Source organism: Pinus tabuliformis, chromosome J (genome assembly GCF_031772625.1).
Source record: "Pinus tabuliformis cultivar Carrire ecotype Pingquan chromosome J, CPIR1, whole genome shotgun sequence".
Classification (NCBI taxonomy): domain Eukaryota; kingdom Viridiplantae; phylum Streptophyta; class Pinopsida; order Pinales; family Pinaceae; genus Pinus; species Pinus tabuliformis.
In genome coordinates, this window is record NC_142295.1 from 648,069,025 (window position 1) to 648,088,225 (window position 19,201).

Consider the following 19,201-nt stretch of genomic DNA (forward strand, 5'->3'; position numbering starts at 1 on the left):
CAAATGGACGCAGAACAATTGATACACAGTTGACGGTGGAGGGACTGCGTATTAATTTTAGATGGTGCAGGGGAAATGGCTATCAATCACATGCAATCACTCCCAAAATCATTTACTACAAGGGACGGCGACAATCTGTTTGTAGATATCTCGCCAGTCGTCCCTAAATTGCATTTGTTCCCCACACTGTTCCAGAACTTTTCCTTTCTTTCACTGCAAGTTGGATCAGTGTTGGGTATTTTCCTGTGGCTTGGATCTGAGACTGAAATCTGAAGTTAGCCAGCCCACGTGAACTTAGTAACTGGAATGGTGTCAACTGAGATCGAATCTGAGCCAGTTCTGGGCACAGCAGCAGGGCATGGGAGCCACGGCGAAATCTGATTTACCTGCCAAAAATAATTTCGAAATTTTCATGCGATAAAATGAAACCTAAAAACCCTAAACCCTAATAAAAAACTGCATAAAACAAAAACTTGAAACCCTAGATCAGCTGATTTAATGTACAGATTTGGCCCCTTAACAGCCAGATTCAGCAATAAGCACAGAGAAATTTTAAAGATCAGAAATTTCAGATCGTCACTGTGAAAAAACTTCAGAAAATTTCTCATGTAAATTTAGAAAAAATAAACCGAATGATAAACCCAGGATCAAATCCAACTGGGCTCAGCAGAAAATGCTTGCGGGAGTTGGCTGGTTCAGCCGAGAACTTCCCCGAACGCCCACAAAATTTCCTTCAATGATGTTTTCTGCACAGCTCAAAACAACTGTCAATATAAGAGGGCAAAAATGCTGCTAGATCTCAGGAAGTAATGGAGATACCTGCCATTACTTCAGAAACCCTAACAGCATCCAAACCCCAGCAAGTGAACAAGATACCTGTGCTCACAATGCTCTACAAAAAGCTAGTATTAATGGCTGAAAATAACGTATGCAGAAAATGAAACAATCTCACAACATTTTAAGAGAGTAACATCAGCAAGATATGGACCCCAAAGTCTTCTTTTATTAACCAGAAACAGATTTACAAGAGAGCTTCTTCAGTCTTAGACTCACAGATCCCATGATCTGAAATGACCCCCTAAGACCCTATATAAAGGAAATGATCCTAATGGCTAGTTCGAGTGATCCATGTAGAAATGATCTCGACCGTTGATGAGGATCAAGACATCTCTTGATCTCATCCGTCGATTTATTCACTTAAAATATTATTATTTTATTAGTTAGGGTTTTTGCTTCATTTTTTTAATTTTTATTATTTTATTATTTTTATTCATTTTTTAATTTTTTAATTCATTTAACATGGATCACTGAACTAAGCTTTCGGAAACATTACCTAGGACCTAGGACTTAGGACTCATGAGGGGATTTAAAACATTTCTCGACCCTCATGACACATTACATCATGACTTTTACAAAATTACATCTTAAGGGACAAACCCATTTAATACAGACCCTCACAAAACACCCAGTTCTGCGACACAACTATAATCTAGCAGATTTGACACACTAGGATTTTCCTAAAGTTCTAATGACAAAATCCATCCCGGCTTTGGGGTCAGGTTTGAAGGAAAACTCTGCCGATCGTAGATCGGTGAGACAAAAAACCTTCCGGGACATAGATTATCATAGAAAGTTAGGTCTACCTAGGCAGTTTTACAGACTCTGATCTGCTTAGATCATTTACAATTCATATATGCAAACTGGGTTTATAACTGAAATGATCAAGCTGCTGATGATGGCAGGATGGCACGAACATGTTGATCAGGTGCTGCTTCTTTCTGTCAAGAAAAACGGGGTGCACTGCATGGGTAGTTGACCAGTAGGGGTCAACAGGGCAAATTGGGCTCCACCAATAAAATAATAGGGAAAATGAGGATCTAGAAGCTAGAGGGAGGTTCCATGTAGAATTATAAAAGGAAGAGGAACTCAATGGCAAGGAATTCTATTCTATCTATCTCATTGAAAATTGAAAGGAGCTCAAGCGAGTTCAAGAGTTTCAAGCGAAACTCAAGCTAATTTCGGTGGACTTCAAGTGCCACCCTAGTTAGCTATTTGGGGAAGATTAACTTAGACCTTCCATTTGTGCTCAATTGGTTTGGTTGTTTGACTCAAGTTGAAGATCCATTTATGTTTATTGTAGGGAATATAATCTTCAAGAGGCCGAATTATCTCAAGACAAAAGGGAGAGTTCGAGTTGCAATTCAAATTCATTTATGCCCAGAAGTTCGGTGCCAAGTAGAGTGTGTTCCTATGCTGACTCAAGAGACTGATTTTGGTGTGTTTTGCTCATGAATTGGACGCTGGTTAATAGAGGCCGAAGTGCTGTCCAAAGGGACTGAGTTCTTGCATTGGTGAAGAGGCTGAGCCTGAGTTGTAGATTTACGGAGTGCCGAGATCTTCAGGGGTTTGTGACCAATTTATTGTACACAAGGGAAGCCATATTGTCATTGAGATTCGTATCCAACCCATCCTTCTTCCAAGGTTGAGTTCATCTTCAGAAATTCAATGCCAATAAGAATTCGGTTCCTCATTATTTGGTTGTTATTGAGAGGGCTGAGTTATTCTTCTAAGGATGTCGAATTGTATGGTATCAGCACATATATTCTCAAAGGCTAAAGTGGGTTTACTTGATCACAGAATTGAGCCATCAGTTATATATATTGCCATTAGTTCAGATCTGATTTCTTCCTTAGGCTAAGTTTATTTCTGAGCAGAAGATAAAAAGGAAGTGTTTATTTCAGAGCAGAAGAGGAAGTGTTGTAGCAGCTTGGCAGTGAAGGAGGACGAGTCATTTCTTGTGCATCCAATCATTATTTGTGGTTACCTACAGTTTCAGATTTGGAGTCTTTTTATACCATGCCATGATTCGTGTAGCAGCCTACACTTTTCGAGGGCCGAATAGAATCTAAAGGTGCAACAAATCAGTTGTCGCAATTGCTAATCAGTTGGGAGCCTAGTCCAGGTGTACTTCCAGATCATTTGTATCTCTGCTATTTCCTCCCATATAAAGATCAGACCTGATGCTCTATTACTCGGTGATTGTTCTATGGTTGTACATCTGATTTATTTATTTTAGGTTTCTATATTGGAGAAATAATAGTTTTTAAAAGGGCTGTAGCTTCTATATTTAATGGGTAAATGTCATGCTGGTGTTCATGTAACTTCCTTTCTTGAATAGGACTGTCCTTGCAAATACATATTTGGCTCTGTACTTCCTTTGTTGTGTGATTAAACACAGAAACACCGACAACAATTTATCATAAACCATTTGACAAAATCCCTCATTGGACAATTTGGTTCAAATTCAGAAATTTAAGTGCCCATTGGGATTTACCTCATTTGGGATTATTACAATCCATGTCAAAATAATCTCATCTGGCGTTTTTCTTTTGAAAATAACTTGATCTCCATCGGTGATTTCTTATTTTTGAGGAAAATTTCGAATTTTCTTAAAAACCTTTTTTTATTAATCCAAAAAATAATATTTTGGACTAATATCCTCAAAAAATTCACTTTGAATGAACTATCAAGGTGCAAGGGGTCAAATTTTCTTAAAAAATCCATTTTTCCATTGGTGGAGGACCTGCAAAATTTAATTCTTTTTTGACCCACGATTTTTTTTTATTATTTTCCACTTGGAGAGAAATTAATTTCTCTTAAATTATTTTTTGACTCGCAAATAACTAATTTTCTGGCCAATTATTTCTTTTTAATTTTGTCAGAAAAATGAATTAAAAGACTCGAGGGGATTAATTATTTTTCAACCTTCCAAGCGTGTCTATAATAAAATAATTTAGCATGGTGTCTAAATATGAGTAACCATGCACTAAATTATTTCTAAACACACTTTTACATCAAATATTACATTATCAACCCTTAGAAAGGGAAATACACATTTAGACATAGACCCTCAAGACATTATCCAATTTTGCGATAAGACACATGATCTAGTATGAAAAATACATAGGCTTGTTAAACACTAGGACTCACCTAAGACCTTGTCAACGAATTCCACCCTAGCTTTGGGGTACATCTGGGACAAAAACTCTGCCGATTATCCGTGTTTACAGAGACACATAATTCGGGGAGGTTAAAAAACTCCCTAGGATGAAATCCTTTGACAAAAATCATAGGCTTAGCTAGGTGTTTTTACATGAATTCATAGTCATAGTAGAATCATTTACAATAAACTTGCAAAATTTGGGTTTACAATGATGAAAATTGGACTATTGTCAAAGTGTGGTCAACAATGCCGAAATCGTCCAGAGAGCGTCAAGGCCTAGAGTGCTCCCCTGGTCAGAAGGTTCTGACCATATTGCCAATAGTTGCTTGGGTAGTGGGTAGAGTGAGTGTCTTTAGCATCAAGCATGTTACCATTCAATTGGCATGCAGGAATGGTAATTGCCCAATTGTTCACCAATTTTTTTGGTCAAAGGTAACCTTGCTCCAAGTGATGACTTGTTGAGTTGGTGACCTAGGACTAGTCTTGTGACCCCAGAAGGCCTTTGGTCAGTGGGTGATTAGATCCATTTGCAAAGGAGATTTGACTAGTAAGTAACTAGATCCCTTTGCATGATGCTGATGCAAGATGTTTTTCCACTTGAAGTGGATGGATACATTAACATAGCAAGCTCACTCAATCTTTTCTAGAGAAGGAGAATTTTTCAACAAAGTGGACATCTGAAGATGTCAAGATGAATACCTTCCCATTTAAGAGGGAGTGTTGATTTTTTTTTTGGTAGCTTCGATCGTTATTCAAATCAGTAATTCAAAAGAAATTAAATTTATCATTTACAAGCTCATGTAGGCTCCAAACAAACAGGTAGACCCCACCATTTGAGTGGGTTTGACCCTTGGTCAAAACCCGCATGATTTGACCACTTTAACTTCACCATTCAACCTCCTCCATTTGGCATCATTATCGAATCATAAAATATTCTGTTTTCTGTTCACACGTGCGAAGGGGAGAGAGAGAGACAAGACCAGCGACATTTGACCATTTTTGAAGTCTGTTTGACTGCAGCTTTGACTTGACAGTTTGACTAAAATTCTGGCGAATTGACCGAATTTCTTTCTGGCAGAGTTGAGTGCAGAGTTTACTGAATTTCTGAGGCACAGAGTTGTCCGAGTTTCTGATGTTGACCACAGTCTGTCTGAGGCAGGTTGACTGAACTTTCTGAGGCAGTTGACCGACACCTTCTGAGGCAGTTTGACCGCAGCCTTGACTGGGCAGTTTGACCCAATCTGGGCAGAGTTGACCAAATTCTGGGTAGAATTTGGACCTGATTCGAAGCTGTTTGACCAGGTTTGACCATGATGATTTCTGTGGTCAGTTTGACCAAGTTTGACCCTGTTGATTTCTGTTGTCAGTTTGACCAAGTTTGACTGGAAAAATCAGATTGTACATTTGTTGAATTGAACATATTTTTTTCTAGAAAAGATTGCTGGGTTTTCTCGCAAGTTTGGGTTTCCCAGGTGTAAAACTTCTAGTGTCTACTGTTCTACTGTTGTATTGCAATTATAGTCGAATTTTCTGAAGTGTAATTGCTTAATGATAATCTGGAAAGTGCAAAAATATCATTAGAAGTAATTATCAGTTGCAGAAAATGGTGCTTGTCAACTTAGCACTAGAAAGTCAACAACCTGCCTAAGTGCTTGTATTTACCTTTAATCGAATTTCACGTTAAAAATCCAAAAGGAAAATCCTCAGTCTCTGAAGTCCATCTTTTTTGTCTTGGAAATAATTTAGAAATATATGGTCTCCATTCTTTTTGGTTTGGGTCAAGGAATTTGATTCTTGATCTTTGTTGTTTGGATGGACTGCTGTTTTAATACTTGTATTTCTTGTGGAGGTAGTGTTCCTCGAATACTTTGTTCTAGCCTTTGAAATATTAGATGTCATGGAGTGTCTCATCAGATGGTAGTTATGGACACTGCAACCATACTCTTTATTTGCTGAATATCAAGAAAAAAAATTAAATATTGTTGAATTTTGATGTCGGAAGAATAATTTGGGCTGTTTGGTTGAATGTTTCCTTTAGTTTTTTCAAACCTTTGACCACAAGTGCTAACGTTTAGATTTTTTTATACACAATCGTAAAAGTTAGCTAGTTGGTTATGATGCATCTTACTTTCACTAGTCAAAGGATTGATGGACTGCCCGAGAAGTTCTCAACAAGAGAAAGGTGATGAAATAGCCAATAGCAAGAAATGTGAACTTGATTGTATGGGGCTTTAGGTATTGACATTGTGAAGAATTTGAGGCTGTCGTATCTCTAGGTTACAAACATGTGACAGACCATAGAACAGAAATTTAACATTCGAAGTGTGTTGGAGCTTGTGGCTATATGAAAAACTCTTTTGTCTTTTTTGTCAATACCTAATTTTTGGCAAAGTTTTCTTTGGCAAACTTGTAGAACTCATGGGGACTGAGATTGCAACTTACCCAATTGAGTATTTTATTTTTATTTTTTTCTGGGTTTTCATATGAACGGATGTTCATTCAAAATGTACAGCTGGCATATATTGAGTACATTCTTTAATGTGTTTTAAATAAATAACTCCTGAAATCAATGAAAATATCAATCCTGATCATTCTTATGTGGCAATCTTTAAGGCCATAGCAGACACATAATTCTGTCATGGAACTATTGTCCATTGAGAAAGCCATCCTTCTTACATAGAATAATGCAGCTTCTGCCAGGACTCCTTTTACCTGAATTGTGATGCTGTTTTTTCCTATGTTTACAACAGGCACAGTTAGCAGAGTTTCGGTCATTTGAAGGGCAGGAAATGAACACAGGACAAAAAGTGCTCCCTCTTAAGGTTTGTTATTCCCTAAAATTTAGTATATATATCCTCCTTTGGTGTGTTCTACATATATGCTTTTTATAATATAAAGCACAGGTAGTAAAAGTACTACCTACACATTCAAATGTTTAGAGGGAATTGGTTACTGTTTGAAGTCCTAAGATGAGGCTTTGCCCTGAACATGCATGTATCGGTCATTAATTGAGATCAGCTGGACCTAAGGGTGAACAAAACTGTCATTAAAGATCAGTTTTTATGGGTAAGAAACTATGCTTGAAATATAGTGTTTCAGATGTTTCTTTGAAATCATTTATCAAAATTTTGTGCCAAGTTTAGCTAATATACTTATGTTTACATCATGTCCTCCATTGGTGTTGTTGTTTTCCAGGATGTGAATAACCTTGAGAGTGATCCAGAAGATTTTGCAAGGGTTTTATGCAAGGATCTCGAGATTGAGGATCATGAAGTTGGGGTAAATAAATTTGCAACCTGTTGTTGGTGTGCAGTTCATAAATATTGTGTGAAAATTCCTAAATCTAACACATCAGAAACCCCTACTGCAATTACTGGTTTACAATATCCTGCTTGTTCTTTACATTAACAAGCTATTTAATTGCATAAACATCGAAGTAAAAACTATTGCAGCCTTCACAAATATACAGATCATGCACTGAAATACACTGAGACAATAACACAAGGAACACCGTTATGTAGTTCATAAATATTGTGTGAAAATTCCTAAATCTAACACATCAGAAACCCCTACTGCAATCACTGGTTTACAATCTCCTGCTTGTTCTTTACATTAACAAGTTATATAATTGCATAAACATCGAAGTAAAAACTATTGCAGCCTTCACAAATCTACAGATCATGCACTGAAATACACTGAGACAATAACACAAGGAACACCGTTATTTTTGGAAAATTGTCCCCGGAAAAACCCAATTTGGGAAAACTGGTGCATCATATAGAGGGTTTGTATTTTTAAGTAGATTTCGTGAATACCACTAGGGTGCCAGAAATGGCTCACCCAATAGAGAATATCCTCGGTAGTAGTACCTCTATCCGGAGGCAGATATTCCGGCAAATCAACAAATGGATGATCAAACCCCACAGCAACTCTGGCTGTTCCTTATGCTGGATAGCGAAAGCTGCTCCAAACACTGCTCTGGAACTGCGTCACTCTTCCAGGAGCTGTGTCACCCTCTCCCAGCTGAGAATCCGCTGATCTTCTCCCAGTCTGCCCCACAAAATCTCCCAAGCGTTGCCTCTAAGGCCTAGTGTCAGCCTCTGCAGCTTCTGCATCTAACTGCATCAGCCCTTTGCGTCAGCTTTACGGCCTCTGCGTCAGCCCTTCTAGGCTTGCTGAACGAGGAACCTGACTGACCTGACAAGGTTCTAATGGCTCCCCATAGCTCGACTAGTTTGACCTATGCCACCTTTGAATTGTGCCGTCTCTCCTAGCACTGCGCTGCCTCTTTGCTATGTATTCTTCAGCCTCGGATGTAATCGTCTTGAAGGCGAAAAATCTAATGTCGAAATACAAAGGATAAAAGAAGGCAAATGCAAATGCTGTGGCGAGAAGTGGGACCCTAAACATAGGTGTGCTAAAGGAAAAGAATCAAAGAACCTATATAATTGTGAAGCAACTAATGATTCAAACAGTGAGGATTCTGACATAGAAGAAATAGAAGATGCCCCAGAATTCTCTCCAGAATTAGATGACGGAAGTATTCCGCAAGTGTCACTATCAGCTATGACAGGTATATCACAACCTCAGACTCTAAAGTTGAAAGGACATATAAAGAAGAACAACGTAGTGGTTCTCATCGACTCTGGTAGCACCCACAATTTTTTAGATGCAACCGTGGCAAAGAGACTCAACATTTTCTCATTTCCCTTACCGAACATGAAGGTGATGGTAGCTGACAGTAAGAAGATTGAAAAGGTAGGGAAATGCCATAAGGTTAAATTGCAGATTCAAGACTTTAATTTAGAATCTCTGTTCTTCACTGTACCATTAGGTGGAGTAGATGTGGTCTTAGGTATCCAATGGCTACGAACTCTAGGCACTTACGCTGCCAACCATCAAGTACAGTTCATAAGATTTAACTGGGGAGGGCAGAGGTACAAATTACACAGATTCCAAGCACCAGAGAATCAAATTGTATCGTCATCTCAGATGATGAAGATGATTCGAAAAGGAGCACCCGCTTATGTAGTACAATGTCACCAATTAGAAATGTTATCTGCAAATATGATCAGTGAAGAGTCACCAGAGGTACAAGATCTAATTTAGAAGCATGAGAAGGTATTTCAAGACCTACCTATGAAAATGCCTCCTAACAGGGAAATTGAACATATAACAGAAGTCAAAGTAGGGTCAGACCCCGTCAACATCAAGTCGTATCGATATCCACATCACCAAAAGACGAAAATTGAGAGATTAATCCAAGACCTTTTAAAGTGTGGGATCATCTCGAAAAGTAAAAGTCCGTATGTTTCTCTAGTGGTATTGGTAAGGAAGAAGGATGTTTCATTCAAGGCACGTGTTGACTATAGAGGATTAAACAAAATAATGATTAAAAATAAATTCCGAATCCCCTTTATCGACGAAATGTTGGATGAGCTACATGGCACAAAATACTTCTCAAAATTGGACTTGAGGTTAGGCTATTACCAAATCAGAATTAGGTTGGAAGACATACCAAAAACGACATTCCGAACACATGAAGGTCGCTATGAATTTAAAGTAATGCCGTTTGGGTTAACCAATGCACCAACAACGTTCCAAGCCACTATGAACGAATTATTTTGTCCATATCTTAGGAAGTTTGTATTAGTATTCTTTGACGATATTTTAATTTATAGTGAAACTTGGAAGGAGCACTTACAACATCTGGATAAAGTTCTGATACTACTAGAAGAGCATCAGTTCTATGCAAAAAAATCCAAATGCACCTTCGGAAAGGAAGAAGTAGAATACCTCAGACATATTATATCCTAGGAAGGTGTAAAAGTGGACCCTTATAAAATCAAAGCTATAAAGGAATGGACCAAACCGGTTAATGTATCCAAGCTAAGAGGGTTCTTAGGATTCACTGGATATTACCGAAGATTTATTAAAAACTATGCACATATAACTGCACCTCTGACAAACCTTTTAAAGAAGAATTCATTTCAATGGGATGAGGAAGCAGGAAGGTGTTTTGAAGAACTAAAGGAAGTTATGTCTAATGCCCTAGTATTGGCAACTCCAAATTTCTCTAAACCATTTATCATCGAGTGTGATGCTTCCGGATTCGGTATAGGCACAGTGTTAATGCAAGAAGGGCATCCAATAGCTTTTGAAAGCTGGAAGCTCAACAAAAGAGAATGTCTCAAGTCCACATACAACAAGGAAATGCTCTATATTATGCACACACTGGCTAAGTGGAGACAATATGTTTTGTGAAGTAAGTTCTCCTTTCGAACGGACCATAACAGTCTCCAGCACCTCCTTCAACAAAAAACAGTTTTCTAAGAACAACAAAAATGGATTGAAAAAATTGCCGCCTTTGACATGGAGATACTACATAAAAGGGGAAAAGACAATGTAGTAGCAGATGCCCTGTCTAGGAAAGATGAAGAACCAACACTACTTGCAGTCTCGGTTGTTGTTCTTGAATGGCTTAATGAGATTCGAAGTGAGTATGCCAAGGATCCAGAAATAACTGCAATAATCAGTAACCTTCCAAAAAACTCAAAATTTGAATGGAAGAATGATATTCTATGGTACAAAGGAAGACTCTATTTGAATGCAAACTCCAAGTTTAAATCCAAGATACTTAAGGAGTCACATGATTCACCGTTAGCCGAACACGTAGGATTCTTTAAAACTTACTACAATGCACGTCAATCATTCTTTTGGAAGGGGATGAGTTGCGATATTCAGAAGTATGTAGCAGAATGTGACACATGTCAAAGAAATAAAAGTGAAAATATTATGACACCTGGATTACTTCCCCCTTTAAACATTCTGAATCAGAAATGGGAAGAAATATCAATGGACTTTATTGAGGGATTACTTGTATCTGAAGGCAACGACAAGATTTTCGTAGTGGTCGACAGACTCACCAAATATGCTCACCTTATGGCAATAAAGAAATTAGACTTAGCTAAACAAATCGCTGAAATATTTTGCAAAAATATATATAAATTACACAGTTTTCCGAAAGTCATTGTGAGTGATAGAGATACCAAATTCAAGGGTAATTTCTGGAAAGAATTGTTCAAACACATGAGGAACATAACTAAATATGAGTTCCGCTTATCACCCTCAAACAGATGGACAAACAAAGGTTGTCAATAAATGTTTGGAAGCCTACCTACATTGTTATGCTATAGAAAAACAAAATAAGTGGGCTCAATGGTTGCATCTCGCTGAGTGGTGGTATAATTCTACTTATCACACGTCAGCAAAAATGATGCCATTCCAAGCTTTGTATGGATATGAACCCCCAAAATGGAAGGATCTAGCTACCGTCCAAACAAATCTACCTGCTGTTAAAAATCAACTAGAAGAAACCCAAAAAATCGTCCAAACCCTAAAAGAAAACTTGAATAATGCAAGGAACCGTATGAAGCAACAAGTAGACCGAAACAGAACCGAAAGAGAATTTGAAGTCGGAGAATGGGTATTTGTCAAGCTCCAGCCATACAAACAGTTGTCCTTGAAACAAAAAGGAAAAAATAAATTGGCACCGAAGTTCTATGGACCATATCAAATTAATAAAAAAGTTAGCAAAGTTGCATATAGTTTATGCCTTCCAGAGAAAAGTTGTGTTCACAACGTTTTCCATGTCCCCTGCCTTAAAAAGCACTGGGCGACCATCAAACAACGCAAACAACGCTTCCATCCCTAGATGATGAAGAAAGGGTCATTATAGAACCAGAAGGTATCTTATCTACTAGACAAAGGAAGCTTCGATCTCATACAATCAAGGAATACTTGATCAAGTGGAAGGACTTACCAGAAGAAGAAGCTTCTTGGGAGACTGAAGTGTTTTGTCAGCAACATCCGTCGTTACGTATGCTTTGAGGACAAAGCATTCTTTTGAGAGGAAGGCAATGTTATGTAAAAAATTAGTTAGTTATAGTTTATTAGGCAAAGGGCATGATCAAAGATCATGCCCGTTCACCAAGAGGCACCTAAGGTGGTATATAGCTAGGGCCTCTCACAAAATGTAATCATCATATATTCAATTATTAATAAAATATTTTATCATGGTTGTTAATAGCTAAAATTGTGTGCTTTAGAGAGCATTTCATGTTGAGAAATCAAGGGCATTAGGATGAGGTGATTTCTCTAGCAATTATAACTGCTTGTGAATGCTTTTTACTTCTTTAGATTAGATCCTTTTTTCAATTAGATTATTATAGTGTTCTACTTCATCAAACTGCTACCAAACCATAATCAATAATTATTAATGAGACAAGAGACACAAAATGTGGGCAATAAGCGAGGGCCAAAACCTTTCCAACTTGAGAGGAAAACCCAAATGAATTCTTCTTCTTATAGAAACTTCTAGTGACGAATACCAAGACCAAGACCAAGACCCTTGACACAACAACCTCTCCAAGACCAAGTCACAATATCCTTCTTCACAACTTCTAGCCCAAGTCAACTCTAGTCAAATTGACTTCTAACACTGCAAATTTCGGCTATTCTAGTACTCGGCCTTCCTCCATAGATCTGCGACTTTTGGCTGCCTGAAACTTCTACAAAATCAAACGTGTGGGCTGAATTCTGGACCTTTATGACGTTTTTCTCCTTGCTTGGGTTGGGGGCTTCTCCTTGTAACCTCGAATAGCAATAATGATCGTTTGGTGACCCTTTACTTGACTTCTGTAAGGGATGATGTAACCCTACTGTAGAAACCCTAGTTTCTGTCACACGTACGAGGAAAACTAGCTCAAAAATAGTGCCAAAGATCTTCGTTCTTCCTCTCTTTCTTCTCACTAGTTATGAGGTTGCTCTCCTTGTGATTTTCGTGCTTCTTCTCTTGTCTTGAGACTTGGATACTTTACCAAATTGTCGTTCAAGTGATGCCAAGATGCTCTGTATATAGTGGACTGTCCATGTGATATACGCTGACTTGACCTTATGCCTAGGCCGACATGCCATTTTGGAATCATCTTAATTTCCTTTTGTAGGTCGACTTCAAGGGGTACTTGTGACAAGGTCTTGGAGGGTTTGTGATACAAACAACTTCTTTTTTTACAATGTATAATATGCCCAAATGGGTCTTCAATCCTTGAGATTGACTTTACTAGATTTTATGACTTGATGACCAAACCTAATAGCTCACAATGGGTTCTTCAACTAAAATAAAATTCCTTGAGCATGAAACCAATGACTCAAGTATTACAAAATAATTTTATTTTCTTCTTTACATTAATTACATACAATCATGATTACACGTCATTATGAAGACCGAAACTAGTTACATTTTTCAACACTCTCTCTTAACTAGGGAGTTATTCATAATCCATACAAGGTACTTGGACATTTTCAATCTGAAGAATTCTCATAAGAAGAGTGTAATATTCCTAATTAGCCAGCTAATTGGAATATTCGATTTTGTCCAGATTTTGCCTTCTATAGTTATTTGTAAATTAAAAAAAAAGTGAGGAAGGGGGGCATAGCTCACTTATAGAATAAAAAGTCACTTCCTAGTAGCACAACATTGTGACTTAAAGGGGAGCCAAGGGGGCCAAAGGGGGACGCAGAAATGGAGCCCACGCAGACACATGGAGGGACTGCGCAGGAGGGAAGACACACGTGGCAAGAGGGGAATCACGCAGGAGGAGGTGGGCCTTGGGATTGAGAGAGGCAAAGGCTATAAATGAGAGAGGAGCCCCCTCTTTTGGATGATTCAGTTATGAGCATTTATGATAGTCATTTCAACTTAGAGCACGCTGGCTGTTTAGCTAGTCTGCAACACTCTTTAGTGCATTGAGTGTCTCTGTTCGGAGATCTCACTCTTAGCCCCGGGGGACTTCGAGTGCTTGCTCAGGCAAGGTATTCCCATTGGCATTTCAGCAGTAGTTCCATCAGCCTTTTTGCAGTAGTAGTGGCAGCGTTTTGGAGGACTGCGCAACACTGAGAGAAGGACGCAATTCTTTCTGGTAGGAGTTTGGGTTGAGGTTTTGCAAGAGGTTTTGTGCTGAGAGGTAGAGAAGGGGATCATCCCTTGCATATTGAGCAGTTGTGGCAGGGGTTTCAGGCAGGTTTCTGGAGTATCTCATTCAGTGGCAGCGCAGAGCAGTGAGGAACTGCGCAGAACCCCAAGGGGGTGATTTTCGGGGGTAGGCCATTCCACGAGAGCTTTCTGGGTTTTTCTAGGTTTCTCGAGTAGAGTCCGATTCCAGAGTTTCAGCTTTTTCTAAGGAGGGGAGCAGCCCCAAATCCTCGTTTGATTCCTAGCAGCAACAACAGCACAACAGTTTCCCAGTAGCTTGGACGCAGATCAGAGAAGGGCCATTCCTTTGCTATTCTAAGTGTATTTCTTCACTTGCCTTGTGCAAGTAGAGGTGCCATCTACCTGATCACCTCCTGTACTCATTTTATTACTCAATATAATAAAATGGCTTAGCATTCTCTCTGCATTTCTTGTGTATCTGCTTATGGTTTATTTGATGTATATCGTACCACTGTTATTTGTATCTCTTTGAGCATTCTCAGCTATTATACCACTTGTGTGTTTTTATTATACTCTTAGACAAAGTCTGGAAAGGGTCAGGTAGCCTCCAGATCTCGTTCTCTTTTTAGAGGTGACATATCTGGTAAATGCCCTCCCAGTCCATCTCTGGTTGGAGTTTTCTTGTGTTTGGGGTATATTCCTAATAAGGGATATTACAAAGAGACTGTTAGTTTTTGTAGCATTAGATGTGTTGTAGTCTTGAAATTTTGTGGAGAGGCTAGAATACATGAGATATCCAAGGCTCAAAAATCGTTTCTGGAAATTCGACCTAGAAATGACTTAATTAGATTATTATCCAGTTTTTAAATATTTCCTAAGTCTAAACTTAGGGAATATGGTTAATTAATCGGTATTAATTAAGTCAAGGCGAGAATCATCTAGAAACACACATGGATCGATCCAGAGATGATCTTAGCCATCAATTATGTTTTAATCTTGGCCGTTGGTGCTCCAACAAAGGATTATAAGAGGAACTCGATGTGGTGATGGAGAACACGCTTGAGAGGTTCAATTTTTGAGCAGATTGATTTCCAAAGTAGCAGTAGTGAGTTGCCGGAGAGAGAGCTAGAGATCGAAGCAGTGTGAGTGGGGCAGAGATAGTGAAGCCGGAGGAAGATTTCTAGATCGGTGAGTGCATTTGTAGAGAGGCAGAAGAGCCATAGAGAGGTTGACGCTGGGGCAACGCAGTGGCCGCTAGACGCAATTTCGATTTTGCTGGGGAAAGTCGAGTTTCGGTGCCAGAAGTTGGACAAAGGCTCCAGGGGCCAGGAGAAAATTTTCCTAGACAACAACAGACTAGACGGCTTGAGGAGAGGTTGATTCAGATTGAGCGCAGAAGTGACTGCGCTAGGGTGACGCAGAGCCAACGTAGAGGCAGTTTGGACAACTCACTTGGAGCTGCAGTCAGAGCTCGGATTTGCCTGCGAGATGAGGAAAATCCCTCACGAGATTCTTGCTAGTATTCTCTTTAGGATTGCCAGTCTTTAGCATCTAGATTGTACTCATATTATTTCACTACTTCATAATAATAAAACTCTCATCTGTTGCACTGGGTTTCCCATGTTGGGTTTTTCCAGGAACTTTTGTCCAAAAACAACTGTTATGTTTATATGTGTGTGCTAACATTTCTTCCAGCGTTTATTCTTCCGCAGTTTTATTTGTGTAGGTTGCAGTGTGATTTATTAAGTATTTTCCGTAGCAAACAACAAATAAATTGTTAAATAAAATTAACAATTAGGAGAATAATTTCTAGTTTCTGCAATAGGATTCTAGTTTGGAATTTTCACATGGTATCAAAGCACAGTTGATTAGTCAAATAGCTCAAAGGCGAAAAGAGAAGAAATTTCGCTGCTCATTGAGGGCAGCAGACCAAAATTCCCAAGGACAACGCAACCATTCTGCTAGGAGGCTGAGTTACTTGTGGAGGTTCAATTTTTCTGAGTGGGGTAAAGAAATTCGATCCTACCAGACCGAGTGATTCCATAGGTAGAGGGAGCAACCCAGATTTTTCGTTGAGCAGATCTCTAGCTAGATGTAGTGTTTTTTGCCGCTGTTTGCTAGAGCAAAGCTAGCGTTGGGTGGAAGGAAGAAGACCACACGCAGAGGGAAAATTTTCATGAGGGAACTTCTAGTCTCAAGACGTTTGATTTTTCTTTGTAGATCAACAGTCGTTGTGAGCAGATCTTCTCACTCCAGAAGGGAGTGCAAATAGCAGAGTAGTAGTTGAGCGGAAAGAAAGAGGAAGTTTTCGACAGTTCATTGAGATGGCAACTGCTGGGCTTCGTGATCAGGACAGGTTGGATGGAGCATCCAACTACGTCACTTGGAAGGCAAGGATATCCTTCCTTCTAGATGAATTTGGCCTAAAAGCGTATATTGACGTAGTGGTAGCAGTTCCCACAGATGCAGATCAACTAAAAGAGTACAAGAAGGAAATGGCACGGGCGAAACGGTTGATCCTAGATGGAGTCCGAGATGATGTTGTTTCACATATAGCTGGCAAAGACACTGCCAAGCAGATGTGGGATGCTCTCTTGCCACGTTGTATTAGGGTACTTCCGAGCAGCGAAAGATGTACCTCGAGGAGAAGCTGAGGCTCATCCAGATGCAGAAGGGGGAAGGCATAGACCCCTTCCTCACCAGGATTCACGGGGTCTGAGACTAGTTGTCAACTGTTAGGGTAGTGCCTCAACCCACAGAGCTTGTGAGATTGGCACTGAACAGTGTCTTCGACGACACTTGGGCACTTTATAGTGACAACATATGCTGAGTTTACCAGGAGATTGATGGAGCGATTTGATCGGAGGGATCCAGAGCAGCATTTTGTTGAGCTGACGAGGCTCAAACAGACAGGGAGCCCAAAGACCTACATCGCAGATTTCTTAAGGGTCTTCGTGATGGTGCCAGATCTATCCATGGCACGGAGGGTCTATATGTACTTTGAGGGGTTAGCAGAGCCACTTTGAGGTCTAGTCCGATCCACTAGACCAGCCACACTCGAGGACACTATCAGCAGGACCCAGGACTTACAGGATGTCTTGCCTAGGACCCGGACAACTTATCACCAAAGACAGACTTTCCAATCTAAGGGGAAGGACATGAGGATTCCACCTCCAAAGGGGAATCCAGGACGTGTACAGCTTAATGATGATGCCAGGAGGGAGCTGAAGAAGAAGCAGTTGTGCTTCACATGTTAGGAGCCGTGGGCACCGGGACATAGATGTGCTGCTGCCAAAGCACATTTTATTGAGGTCTTCTTTGAGAGCAGTGGAGAAGTGGATGACGAGGATGATGGGGAGGCCAGAGATAGCCATGCCGTATAGGGACCTTTACCACCTCCACCACCAGCAGCAGGAGGTGCATCATTTGCACCCACCAGAGGGGCCCTTGTAGCATTGAGAGGAGTTCCCAAGTATCTGACGCTACGCATACGAGGGACAGTACATGGCCAGCGAGTATCAGTTTTAGTTGACAGTGGGGCAACCCGCAAATTCATCGATGCACAGATGGTTGAGCGGAGAGGTATACAGATAGAGAGCTTCGATGGGTTTTTAGTCTTGGTCCTAGGAGATCAAACCATGACGTGTGCTCGTTATGTTCCAGAGCTTTCAGTGACGATGGGCACCTACACATTGACTGACCACTTTTTCATGGTCAATATTCCGGACACCAACATGATATTGGGTGTTTAGTGGCTTATCACTCTAGGGAAGGTCACGACAGATTGGAAGACCGTAGAGATGGAGTGGGATGATGAGAAGATACGGGGACAGCACACGTATCCGCCTCAGACTGTTTCGGCTCATCGGATGGAGGCAGTCTTCCGAAAGGGAGACATAGAGTGGGCAGTGGAGTTGCGTGCATCAGAAGCAGGGTCTACAGGGCAGACGATACATCCAGAGATACAGTCTATCCTTGATCGGTATGCCATAGTGTTTGGGGAGATTCCACCAGGACAACCACCGGATCGGGGGTTTGAGCACGCCATCGAGCTAGAGCAGGGCATACAGGCAGTGATCACCACTCCCTATAGGCACCCCAAGGCCTATCGGGATGAGATTGAGAGGGCTATCCCAGGAGTTGCTGGCTCTTGGACACATTCGACCGAGCACGATTCCTTTTGCTTCTTCTGTGGTGTTGGTGAAGAAGAAGGACGGTACGTTGAGGGTGTGCATTGACTACAGGGCCATGAACAAGAAGACCTTGAAGAACAGATACCCCATACCCAGGATCGATGAGTTGATGGATGAGTTGAGAGGGGCACGTTTCTTCTCAAAGATTGATTTGAGATCGGGGTACCATCCGATTCGCGTGAGGGAGCAAGACATTCCCAAGACCGCCTTCAGGTGTCACTATGGGCACTTTGAGTTCTTGGTGATGCCTTTTGGGCTAACCAACGCACTAGCTACATTTCAGTCCTGCATGAATCACATCTTCCATAGTCACTTGAGGAAATTTGTGTTGGTATTCTTCGATGATATTCTCATTTACAGCAGGACTTGGGAGGAGCATCTCCAGCACATTGAGACAGTATTGCGTATCTTACAGGAGCAACAATTCTATGGCAAACTCTCCAAGTGTGAGTTCGGGTTGACGGAGATGTTATATCTGGGACACATCATAGGGGTGGACAGAGTGAGAGTCCACGAGGAGAAGAGCAAGGCCATCAGAGAATTGTTGGAGTCGAGAAACGTGACGGAACTTCGAGGATTCATTGGCATTTGTACTTACTACTGGAAGTTCGTCAAAGGTTTCTCACAGCTTGCTGCACCCCTGACAGATTTGACAAGGAAGGGGGCATTCAGTTGGTCGGACACAGCGCAGGGAGCCTTTGATAGGCTCAAGGAGGTTATGAGCAGCTGCCTAGTGCTTGCATTTCCAGATTTTACGCAGCCATTTGTTTTGGAGTGTGATGCGTCAGGAGAGGGGATTGGCGCAGTATTGATGCAGGGAGGTCACCCTATAGCCTTTGAGAGCCGGAAGCTCCTTCCGCACGAGAGGTTGTATTCTATATACGACAAGGAGATGCTGGCCATCATGCATGCATTGGCTAAGTACTGACAGTATTTGGTGGGTAACAGGTTCAGGGTGAGGACTGATCACAACAGCCTCAAATTCTTTTTGGAGCAGAAGCAGCTACAAGA

The 19,201-nt window shown here is 40.5% G+C and overlaps 1 protein-coding gene across 1 annotated transcript in view; it reads left to right on the plus strand.

Annotated features, from left to right (window-relative positions):
- BSH (transcription regulatory protein SNF5, putative (BSH)) overlaps nt 1–19,201 on the plus strand; it is a 424,444-nt gene that overhangs the window by 232,945 nt on the left and 172,298 nt on the right. The window contains exons 7-9 of the mRNA XM_089380810.1: nt 6,754–6,825; nt 7,022–7,069; nt 7,199–7,282. Of these exons, the coding sequence (XP_089236936.1) occupies nt 6,754–6,825; nt 7,022–7,069; nt 7,199–7,282 (204 nt within the window). The remainder of the gene's footprint in view (nt 1–6,753; nt 6,826–7,021; nt 7,070–7,198; nt 7,283–19,201) is intronic.